The sequence below is a fragment of the Colletotrichum graminicola genome, assembly GCF_000149035.1.
Source record: "Colletotrichum graminicola M1.001 genomic scaffold supercont1.14, whole genome shotgun sequence".
Taxonomy (NCBI): Eukaryota; Fungi; Ascomycota; class Sordariomycetes; order Glomerellales; family Glomerellaceae; genus Colletotrichum; species Colletotrichum graminicola.
This window is the reverse complement of record NW_007361018.1, coordinates 331,894-344,044: the sequence shown is the minus strand read 5'-3', so window position 1 is coordinate 344,044 and position 12,151 is coordinate 331,894. Positions and strand designations below refer to the sequence as shown.

The 12,151-nt window shown below is 56.5% G+C and overlaps 2 protein-coding genes across 2 annotated transcripts; one reads left to right on the top strand and one right to left on the bottom strand.

The window, feature by feature from the left end:
- Positions 1-1,759: 1,759 nt before the first annotated feature.
- GLRG_04442 (uncharacterized protein) lies at positions 1,760-2,464 on the bottom strand (the record flags this gene model as incomplete). Its single annotated transcript, XM_008095127.1, has 2 exons — positions 1,760-1,914; positions 2,308-2,464. 2 exons carry the CDS (start codon positions 2,462-2,464, stop codon positions 1,760-1,762), a joined length of 312 nt encoding a protein of 103 aa, XP_008093318.1.
- Positions 2,465-8,672: 6,208 nt separating this feature from the next.
- On the top strand, positions 8,673-10,775 carry GLRG_04441 (uncharacterized protein; the record flags this gene model as incomplete). Its single annotated transcript, XM_008095126.1, has 3 exons — positions 8,673-9,462; positions 9,523-9,858; positions 9,910-10,775. The coding sequence occupies 3 exons, from the start codon at positions 8,673-8,675 to the stop codon at positions 10,773-10,775; spliced, it is 1,992 nt and encodes a 663-aa protein (XP_008093317.1).
- Between the last annotated feature and the right edge of the window lie 1,376 nt (positions 10,776-12,151).

The following is a 12,151-nucleotide window of genomic DNA, read 5'->3' as shown; positions in this document are numbered from 1 at the left end:
GCAACACGTTTATGCTCTCTCTTAATGGCCTCAAAAGAGTGAGCGGCACCGACCGCCGACAGGCAACACAAGCGCAAGGTTGTGCCATTTTGTTCGCGGCCAACGGCTCTCCCACCTTGATCAAGGGCGGACGCTAATATTGCCAGGGAGCATGTGGGCTGAGTTGGCGTCGAAAACCTTACGAGCCCCGCGGGGTCTTTCTTTTCTCTTACTCCCCCCTCCTTCTTTTCTCTGTTTGAGGCTCTCAGATGGGAGTCAAAGTCGGCATGGGCCCGGAAAGGCAGCTCAATCCGATGACGGACGGTGTGCATGGACGGTGGACGACGGGAAAGTCGGAACTGATAAATAGAGGGCGGCTGTTTGGGGAGGAGGGGAGGAGGGGGGGGGGAAGAAAGCCAGCCATGCTAACCAACGGTGCTCGGCTGTCTTCATCACTACTTGTACCTCATACCGACTGACTTTACCTTGCGGTTGAAACTGAGAGACTGTAGTTGTTTCAACTGCGTGGCGACAATCCCAGCCCGACCGGGTTCGAACCGGTCCCCCATAACTGGAGCTTGACCATGGCGTTTCGTGCAGCAAACCACTGCCGATGGAAAATTTTGCTGGTCATGAGTACGAGATAGAGAGAGTGTGTGTGAAAGAGACAGTGAGAGAGACAGTGAGAGAGACGGTGAGAGAGACTTCCGAAGGGGTGTGTGTGTGTGTGTGTGTGAGTGTGTGTGTGAGTGTGTGTCTTCCACCAGCATGGACAATAGCGCAGCGAGATAGACAAGGACTGGCACGCCTGGCGGGCGACGGCGTTCCTGACTCGACTCGAGCAGTGCCATGGTGTGTGAAGTGATGCATCCCTGGAGACATGGCGGAGCCCTGCACAGCAAGTGAGATGAGACGAACGTCTCAAGCAAAGATGAGGGCGCTTGACGGTGCGCAGTACTACATACATAGTACGCACACGAGGTAGGTAAGTCCGCGTACAAGTGAAGTGAGAAGAAAAGGTTCGAATGGTCAGGCGATGAGCCCCGAGTGGCAAGGAGGTGGGAAGAAGGAAGAGGAGGCAGAGAGAGAGGCCAGTGAGTGATAGACAAAGCAGCGGGCAAGAATGGTACGGGTAGCGTCGAGCTTGGCCGGTGTGCACCCACGCACCCTACTCCGTACATACTGGTAGTACCTAGGCTGTATGTCCCTGGGTATCTTAGCGCGAACCAGGGTTCGAGAGATCGTCGCGGGGATGTCGCTGCATCGAAAAGCGAATGGGAGACGAGTTTGGAGACCAAAAAGGCTTCGAACCAATCGATAACCGACCGTCCTCTCCTTGGAGCTGGGCCGCCGTCTCGAAGTAGGGGCACGGCCGGGGGTCCTTTTCCAGCACGAAGCCGCGGGGTCCCTGTCCCCTCCTTTCCCTCGTGTCTGACAATCCGCTTCTCCGGAGGGGGAGGGGGATGGGGAGAAGAGCTGGAACCAAGTGATGACGTATAATGCCGGCTGGGATGCTAGTGTTATAGTTCGGGGGAATGCTACATGTACGGGGTTCGAACGGTGAGTATACACCATCCGTACTACCTATGCTATAACAAAGGCTGGGCAAGATGGGGATGCTCGAGTCGGGCGTCCACGGGCGGTGAGAGGAGAGGCAATGATGTGGTGGTAGCTAGTTGACCGCGATGGCTGATGGGCTGAGAGCTGATGGCTGCTAATGCGGGCGAGGCAGCATGGCCGGAGGCGGGTACGTCTCCGATGTGGTGGCAGCGGCTGCTTGTCAAAGCGCGAGCCGGCGGGCCGGGAACGAGGTCGAGTATTGGTGATGCTGCTGCTGCTGCTGCTGCTGCTGTTGTTGTTGTTGTTGTTGTTGTTGTTGTTGTTGTTGTTGTTGTTGTTGTTGTTGTTGTTGTTGTTGTTGTTGTTGTTGCCGTTCTCATTTGTTGGTTGTTACTTGGATCGGTCAGCTGCGAGGTGCATTGTCAAGAGGCGGTGCGAGAGTTGCATAAGCTCCGATGGCCACAAGCATTGAATCCGACGGGATTCCATTGGGGGTTGACGAGAGGGAGGACGGCGGCATGAAGGGCCATTTTAAAATCGGGATGGCTTGGGTGACGGAATAAGCTTGCAAACGAGACAAGTCGGAAATGACAGGGTTCCAGACCGCATGTAAGTCCAGGGTCTCTCTCCTTCTATCGCCAATGTTGAATCAATCCGCTGGTTGAGGACGGGGGGAGAAGAGACAAAGAGAGGAAGAGATGAGACTCCTCTATCCGTAGGTATCTACAAAATCCATGGTACGGATACTATGTATATTAGTATACCTACTGTATCCATGTACAGATACAGCACCGACAACGACGACGACGACGACGACGGCTGGCCAAGAAGCTCCGATGCAGCCGTGTCTGTCTGTGTGCTGTTGGATGCAGGGCTTGCCGTGAAGACAGACAAGGGTACATGGAGGTGTTAAGACGCTCGCCATGTATAACGTGCCGAAAACGTGCTGGTACTGCGAAAGGCTCGTACATCATAGTACAAACTAACTGGGAGGATCCGAGTTCTGGAGGTCCCCTTCCGTGAACTAACCAACACCTGACAAGCCGCCTGACAATGGCAAAAGCCTGCCTTGGTTGGTGTGTGCTGGTGCTGTGCTGGCCACACCTTTGCCCGGCCTGCCACCGCCGCCGCCGCCGCCACCACAATCACAACCACCGACCGATCGACCGACTAGGCAGAGGGGGAGAGGGGCGCTCGCCCGCTCGGGGTGGCATTACACGGGGTCGGGGTCCCAGACACACGCTCCCGCACACCGGAAGCGATACCGCATCGGGCGCAGCGTCATGTGAGAATCCCGCGCGCCCAGCGTCCTACGCCCCCTGAGACGCTGGACGAGAGAGCCCGGCTTGCGTCTGTGGTGCCACCAGAGGAAAAGGGCCAGGTATGACAGGGCTAGCACGGGTGGACGGATGGTAGGTTAGGGGCCACCAGTCACTTTCCTGCAAGCCCAACCAGCCACGCTGCCCTGCCGTGGATGAGGAGAAGACGAAGACGAAGAAGCAGGAGCAGAAGCAGAAGCAGAAGCAGAAGCAGAAGCAGAAGCCAGGGTGAGCGAGCCGTGAGACAGCGGCAACAGCAGTAGCAGCGAGCAAGAGAAGGCGGACGTGAATGACGATATAAGTGCCTAATAATGAGCCAAGTTTTGACGGGGAGTGCCATGGGTGCTGAGCCTTATCTATTTATCTATTGATCCCGACTAATTGTTGCTCCCCCGTCCACGAACGAGGGGGGGTATGAGAACGGAACATGTCTTACTAGGACCGGCCGAGTTCGCGAGGCTCATGTGAACAGATCTGAAATGGGCCTGAGCCTGAGCCTGCTTGCTTGTTAGTGTCGTTGTTCTGGCTCAGCACTGGATGCAAATAAAATGTAACCTAGACAGACTACTGACACACCCATACCATACCCTCCTTATCGGAGACTCCGTTTGGTATCATCAAGTATTGCGTTGAGTGAGTGCATCGCGGACGTTTGCTTTGCCTCATCTCCGGCCTCTCTCGTCCACTTTGCATTGATTTATTGCATTCCCTGCCCGTCTGCCTCCCTGTTTGCCTGGTTCTCGACACCGAGGGCTGTTAACGGAACCTTTTCAGGCACAAGAACAGAATGTTTCGTCATTGGAAGTCAGTCAGTCAGTCTCACACAGTATGAGACCCGTGGGTCCATGGCGGAGATGGGGATGCGTTTGTTTGTTTATCCGTTTTGTGTTAGTTTTACGAACGAGATTTGTATTTGGGGGTGACTCTGTTGGCCTGATCGGCGGGCGGCCTTGACGCCGGTTGCTTTCGGTCCAGAGCCCATAGGAGAGAGAGATCGTCTAGGAGAGATCGTCGGGGTTCGAAAGCATCGCTGCTGGTGGTGATGGACACCACGGACAAGTATTGACTCTGGCCGTGGCGATGCAACAGCGCTTCTTCTCTCTGGCCTTCCTTTCCCAGGCCTCCAGCCCGCTCGAACAGGGGCCCCGAAGGATGACGACGACGAAGACAACGACGACGACGACGACGATGATGATGATGATGATGATGATGGTTACTCTTTTCCTATGACAAACTGCTTGTTCGTCGTCTATTCGCCCCCCCCAGCCCTGCCGAGAGTTCTAGTCCGGGGGAAAAAAGAGAGAGAAAACGAGGCAGAAAAAAAAGGCCACATGCACACCTACACAATGAGAACTTACCGTCCGTCCGTCCAGGTGGCATCTGCATCTGCATCCGTCGCCAATTCTGGGTCGACTGCGATACCGGACTTGGATGGTAATGGTTGATGGATGGATGGTTCAAGGGAGAGAGCGCAGACCTTGCTGGTCCCCGGATAGGACAGGGCAGGACTGGGCAGGACAGGGCAGGGCCCCAAGACAAGACTCACCATCATCATTATCACCATCCATCGTAATCAAGACGCCTGCCCACCGCCACCATCCACTCGCTCTCTCTCTCTCTCTCTCTCTCTCTCTCTCTCTCTCTCTCTCTCTCTCTCTCTCATCCTGCCCTTGTGACCCCGCGGGTCTCGACACAGACTTGGGCGTATCACCCGTTGCCTCTCGCCGGCGGCCCCCCCCCCTGTGGGATTCGAACGGAAGCTGCCTTTGCCGCCGACTATAATCCGGACCCCCCTCCGGCAGATCCGAACAGACTCCCTTCGCCCAAACGCACCCGCTGCCTACCCGGGTCCGGTAAGCCCTCTCGTCCCTCTTCCACGTTGTGGCTTCTCACCGCAGACAGGGCATTAGCCAGCCGGAGCACAGTGTAAAAGGGTACCCTCAAGGGAGGGGAAGGGAGGAGAGGGGAAGGGCAGGGAAGGGGAGGGGGCGAACAGGCGAGAAAATCAGCAGCCAACCCACAGGCAAGTGACTTCCAGAGCACAGCAGACTGATGGATGTCTTGGCTTGGTTTTCTGCCTCCCTGCTGAATCGACAAACAAGGGCCTGCGCATCTAACCCTCGCCCAGCGCAGTCGGCGTCGCATGGCATGCCCCTCCAAAGAAACGGAGCCACGCATCTGCTGGGGCCGAGCCTGTTTACAAGTGGAACGTTGACGTGGGAGGGAGAGAGTGAGAGACCGCTGCGAACACTTTGGTCGACACTTTGTACATGGGAGGGGACGGGTCATCGCACAAGGTAATTGTGGTGTACATTGATTGATTGTCTGACCGTATTAGTAGACCGACATCCGCATCCGTATCCGCATTAAAAACAGACACCTTGCCAGCACCTGCATGGCTGCCAACGACAGTTAACAAAAACACAGCAGCGCATCCATCAGCCTCGCTCTGCGTCGTCAGACGGCGCCGGCCATTTCCTACCGCATCCGCCCGGCCAGTGCAGGCCAGGTCAAGCCGAGCTTCCCTGCCCTGCCTGCGATCCGCTGACGCTGCCTTCACCGTCCCGGACCACATCCCTACAAAGCCAGCCCATGAGCCCCCCCCCCCCCCCCCCATGTCAGCAGCCCCGGGGTACGTTGCTCATCATTTTGCACGGATACTAGGTAGGTACACCGTGTACTGCTCTTGTTGAGCCTGGGTCTCGCTTGGCTGGCTGGCTGGCTGGCTGGCTGGCTGGCTTGCCCGCCGGTACCCGGGTCTCATTCCCTATGATGAGAGGTATTTGTAGTGTACGATGACTGATGAGAGAGAGAGAGAGATGGGCATGCATCAGTATCCATCAAGTCAAGTGCAAGTACAAATGCAAGCGCAACATCAAATACGCAGCAGGTATGTATGTATGCCCGCCTTCTCGCTCCGATTCCGACTCTGAGTTAGGATCGGCCTGATCTGATATGGGGACGACTGGCCCTGCAAATCTGGTCCGCGCTCGCGCTCATCTCTTACCTCTGAGTCTACTACGGAGTACAGACTCTGACTCTCTCTCACTCTCTCACTCTCACACTCTCTCACTCTCACACTCTACTCTCACACTCTCTCACCCTCACTCTCACACACACACACACACTCTCTCTCTCTCTCTCTCTCATACTACCTGTACACTCCCCCCGTGCCGTGTGATGTCCTCTCACAGGAAGGTAATTCGCCGTCTGGGCCCCCCCCCCCCCTATGGCTCCCAGCCCCTCCCATTGGGTCACGTCTGCCGTCTTCCCAGATGGGGCGATGCATTGCCATGCTACAACGCCCTGCCCATGTTGCGTGCACTGCTGCTGCTGCTGCTGCTGCTGCTGCTGCTGTACTTGGCTTTACGGCACTTTGCTTCACTGTCTTTTGGTCCCGGATGCTCCAGTCCGCTCCAGCCCAGCCCACTCCAGCCCACTCCACGCCAGTTCAATCCGTTGTTCCTGGACAAGCAAAGGCAAAGGAAGCACTCCGGGCCCGGCCCAGCCCAGCCCAGCCCACACGGTTACAGTACAGTACGTACGAACAGTCATCTTTCTGCCCTGCAACGACGGGCGTGGCCACGGCCATGGCCAGTCGACATGGAACATGGTCATGGACTTTATTTTTTGTCCCTCTCTTCCTACCCCCTCCCGCAGGAGAGGGGGGAGTGCCAGTGCCAGTGCCAGTGGTAATAGTAGCAGCAGTTAGTCTCACTCAGTCCAGTCATTTCAGTCCAGCCGGAACGATGCAAGCCAGGCCAGGCCAGTCCACTTGTTGTACCTATTCGGTCTCGTCTTGCTTGGTGTGTGCATGCCTTTACGGTTACCTCTCGGTCCTGCTCTTTGCACATGGACGCCGCATTCACCCCCCTCCCCCCCCTTCAGAGTGCCAGTTTTGCTCCTCCTCCTGAGGCCCAGGTGAAGGTGAGGAAAGCCGGTTTGAGGTTTGAGGTGGGTTTTTTTCTTCTCTCTCTCTCTCTTTTCGGCTTTTTTGCCTTTCTGGCTCTCTCTCTCTCTCCCCCCTCTCCCCTCCCTCTCTCTCCCTCTCTCTCTTAGACGCATACGCAATGCCAATCTTAGTCTCACTCTCACTCTCACTCTCACTCACCTGGCTCGCGGTGCCTTTCCCGGCCTCGCCTTGTCGTCTTTTCTCCCTCCGGGCCCCATCGACTTCTCTTCCCTTTCCTGCACCTCCACCGGGGCCAAACCAGACCTTACCCTGCCTGATAGATAGATTAATTGATTGATTTGCTTGCCTACCTTGCAATACTTGACCCGGCCTTCCCTTGCCTCGCCTTACCTCACCTCACATCACCTTGCTTGGCCTCCAAAGCAGTGGTGCCTGGTGTCTGCTGGTCTTTGGTGTTCCCCAAGGTTCCTTCCTTTTGGCCTGCGACGAAATACAAAACCAAGACGGCCTGCCCACCCCTCTTTCTTTTGCCGCTGCTCCCTCCGTCGTCTCTTCTTCTTCTCCCTTCCACCACCACTACCACCACCGCCGCCGCCGCCACTCTTCCAACTCATCGTCGTCTCACCGGTATTCTTCTCCTCGACACCCATCGACGGCTGTTGAATCTTCTCCCGTCTACTCAACTCGCCTCGCCTCGGACCGACTTGACTCGACTCGACTCGACTCGCCTCCCCTACACCCCTTGCTCGGCAGTATCGGCCTCAACGGCGTATGCCGCCTGAAAACGTCCAGACACACACCACCACCCCTCTTTCGGTCAGACAGTCCACGCCTATCCTCCTCACTTGACCTCATTATCCTCCTCGTCACACATTAATACTCGTCAACGCATGCTGCATGCCACGTACATACCTGAATACCATATACACGCATATAAGGTATCCTTCGGCCACGATCCCCCCACCTTGGACGACTCTCACGCACAATCCTCTTACACGCTCCTCCTTTCATCCCTACTATTCCACCACGCTGCGACAGCATAGCGAATAAGCGGAACAGCGACACAGACCGCCCTTCGGCACGAAAATACAACAAAAGTGCCTAGCCGTCGTTCGTGTACATTCTGTGCAGCATTGAGAGTCCACCACTCTTCCCCCAGCTCGCATCTTACCCGTTACGGCCAGCCGAGACGCCTGCATCCCACTCTTTTTGCGAAACCCCGACCAACTGCTGAATGCGGCATGATCCAGCGACCCAGCTCTGTGTCTTAACAGCGCCCTCCCCCCCTCCCCTCCTCACTCCCTGACTCTTACGCCCTGAGTCTGCGTCACTGGTGCACCGAATCTGGGATTCAACCTTCTCGGCTTCTTTCCCTGCGACGTCCCCCTGTGGAGGACCAGACCTATGCCGCAGGTCCTCGATGGGTAAGCAAAACGACCAAGTCTTGAGAGCTTCCTCCTCGTATCTGATTACCACCGACCGGTAAAAAGCAACGGCATCTGCACAAACCCCCTCCGTTCACGTCAGCTTCACCCACGTCCGCCCCTCACCTGGTCAGTCCACAAGAAAGCTGCCAACAGACAATCGCCCTGGCCCTCCCCCTGCCGTTGTGACCACAGACGCATCTCGGCACACTGCTCGCCTGTCCAACACCACCGCTCCTGCCGATCGCACGAATAAATCACGCCAGGATAAAGAAGCAAGCAAGCAACGTCGTAAAAGCTGCATGTGTACAAGGGCATTCTGTCTATGAAACAGGACTGGCTTCTGGGTGAAAGAGAGAGAAAGGCTGTGGCTATCTGTTGCAGGCAACTGCGACTTGACCTTGAAGTTGAGGTTCTGGATACAGCCCGGCAGTCATTCTGCAATAATAGCAGCAGCAGTAGGTAGCCTTTATCGCCATGGACGAAACCATGGACTACGCATATCACCATCAGGAGGTCCAAGGCCAGGCGCAGCTCCCATACTCGCAACAGCAATCCCGGTGCCCCTACCTCAACCGAAATGAGCATCATCAACAACCCCCCAACGCGCAGCATCAACAGCCGCAGCGCTCGACGATGCACTACGACCCTGTCCACGCTTCTGCAAACTACTGGCACCCCCAAGGACAACCGCCTTCCTACCACTGGCAGCCTCACATGCTGGGTCACCGGCCGCAGCTGGTGCCCCAGCATCGATCTTCGAACTCGGCCTCGGAACCTCACTTCTACAATCATGGACCAGCCTCAAGCTTTGGCAACCCACTGGGTGGCTATCCGGGTGCTCCCACCACCGAGATAGGAGGCCCCCAGACCATGCATCCGTCCTTCTCCCATTCACAACTTCCTCCTCCCGTAAGATACGGTCATTCAACGCCCCTGGCACCCTCTCAGCCGACCACGTCCCAGCCCTTGTTCGCCCCTGAAAGGGCATTTGGGCAGAGTACAGCATCCCGCACCGGTGCCTTCAACGCGCCTTCACACTCTCTGAACACATCGACACCGTCCCTCACACAAGACTCTTCAGAGCCGAGCGCAGAGCCTCCACGCCCAAGCCAGACCACAACTACAGAGTCCACAGGCACTGCGAACCAAGCGCCTCCTCCCAGTACCAGCATCCAGTTTGGATCTGCTCCGCCTTCGTCTGCGTCCCAGCAACACTCGCCTTTTCCCCTCTCACCGTATAGGGCCCATCGCTCTGCCCCTTCAGGTGAGATGAACGCAGTGGTATTCAGCAGCCTGCCATCTTATCATACTCACGCTTACCCAGGGCCCTCCTCCACCACCTCCACCACCACCCCAACCAGCAACTTTTTGCCTCCGAACTTGCGTCGAGCCCCGGGAAACCCCCGTCGTACCATGTCGCGAAGGCAAAGCCCGCCATCCGATGGCGATATGGACTCTGAAAGAGAGCTGAGGATGGTGGAGCAGGTCATCCACGCAAGTGGGAGCTCAGGTCGGCTGGACGGCGACCACTATAACATGGACCCCGTCCGCGCAGCTCAGTTCTTGCGTGGCTCGGTCACGACAAAGTACGTGGCATCGTCATCGGCCATACAGTCTCTCCAGAGCGTGCCGATTTCGGATCTGCCCGAGGGCGAAAGGAGTAAGTTGGCGTAGTTCCCAATGCGTGACGAGGACTAACATGGCTGGCCAGCTTGCGTCATCTGCTATAACGAGTACGGTGTCGAGACACCAGAAGGCGTCAGAGAGGCCCCGTTGCGGCTGCCGAAGTGCAAGCACGTCTTTGGCGACCATTGCATCAAGAAGTGGCTCGAGGACTCGGACAGCTGCCCCTACTGCAGAGACAAGGTGCCCAACGAACCCCGGATCACGTCAACGAACCCCAACATCAACAACATGCTCCGAGCCCGTGGCCAAGTGACCCTGGGGGGATACGCCGGGTTCATGAGAGAAAGGGATGCCAGTTTGTCACATGATGACTCTTCCCGGCTGTCGGCAGCCGCCTCGGGCCATGGCGAGCGTCGCTCGCCTCCGACAGACGGTGGCGAGAGCCGGCGCAGGATTCGGCCCCGGCATGGCACCCTTCGCGGACCCGGTTCCCCGCCTTTCTCCGGCGGCTCGCGGCCGGGATCGTTCGGTGCTTCCGCCGCTAGCCACGAAAACAACCGGAGATCGCATGCAGCTGCCGCCGCGAACCGGGCGTACTTGTCGAACACGAATATGCCGCCAACCCGGACGAACCACGGCTCTGCTGCTCAGGTCTCCTTCCCGGGAGGGAACACGTCCCAGTACCAGGTCCCCAGCTTCGGCTTGATAGAGCCATCGTCGGTAACGCCGTCGATGCCGCCCTACATGCAACATGGAATGCACCACGGCAGCTCTCACGGTACGCACGGCGCCAGTTTCCCGAATCCCTTGAACCGAAGCTCTCTGCCGGCGCCTCTCCCCAGTGCTTGGGTTTCCGGGCTTCCTCCTACGTCTGATGACTCGCAGCGGCGTGTCATGCCCGGTGAGGGCGGCGCCCAGCTTCAGGCCAGCAATCAATGGGGGCAGCAGTAGCAGCGGCCTCGGCGACGGGTGAAGAAGGCTCGGGACCGATGATGGTGCTTTTTTTCCCCGGCCCTTTTGACGTTCATCCTATTTTCTCTCATACGATAATTCAACGACTTGGTATAGTGGTTTTATGGCGGGTTTGGTTTGGCGTTGAGGAATTCACAGATCCCTCACGGCGTTGGTTTTTATTTTCTTTTATTTTTTAAATACTTCTTTTCTCCCCCCCCCCCCCCCCCCCCCTTCCCCCCGTCTTTTTTTTTTTTTTTTTTTTTTTTTTGCAGTCACTGGCGTTTTGGAGCATGAGGACAGCAGCATCGCCAACATCATATAAGGTGGTATGATTGAGAATTTCGACTCTTGACAAGGTCGCAGCGTTTGGAGGGCGGAACATATTGTTTTTTCTTCTTCTTTTGCAGACAGACGACACTAGGGACCTGGCCTGTTTCCAGATGGTCATACATTTCCCCAGGGGAGGACCAGCAAGCGGATGTCGTCAGGCTCACGAGGCATAATTCCACGCGGACAAAGTTGTCGCCCACGAGCACGGCGGGAAGCGGCATGGTATGCTAGTCCAGATAGTCAGCGGATGAAGAATACATGGAAATATCCTACTCTACCACGCGCCAGGCTTTCACGGACGAGGCCAAACTCGACGTGGGAGCTGCCACCCCGTCAGAACAAATGAGTTGAACTGTGTAGTCTCGGAACCGTGACAGACTCAAGGGGGGGAACAGGGGCAAAGTACAAGGGGAAGTCTGGTGCGTATGAGCCCCGAAGTGGTGATTCAACGGAACTAGGCCAGGTTGTCTGCACGAACGGGGTCAGGAGACGAGTGGAAGGCCGTCGACTGTCGTGTAAAGCGAATGCGAATGCTTGAGCCACATTGCTTTGCTCCCTCGTTCTTGGGGGGGGGGGGAGAGAGAGAGAGGGAGAGACAGAGAGAGAGAGAGATATTTACCCGCACTAGCGTCGTAGGATTTGCGGCGGGAAGGAAGGGTTCTGGCAAGGAAAGGGGGTTTGGAACGGCACCGATTGGTGGCCTAGAGGGGGAGAGGGTACAGGCGCATTGGCGGTCTGTCTCTCTCTCTCTCTCCCCCCTTTTTTTCTTCTTTTTCTTTTTTCTTTTTTTCAGTTTTCGGGTGCATATGTCGATCGATGTGCAGTGTGGTGATGTCGGCTTCTTCTTCTTCTGTTGTCTTTTTTTGTTCTTGCCTGTATCCTGGCCTTCCCTCCCAATGGGGAAAGGCGTGGCGTTGGGATGTTTTTATTCCATTTCATTCTGTTTGGAATACATGCTGTCTTATGTTGTTTTCTTCTTGAGACGAAGACGACGAGTGAAGTCGGGTATGCAACGGAACAAGCAAGCTTTGCCCGGAAACGTG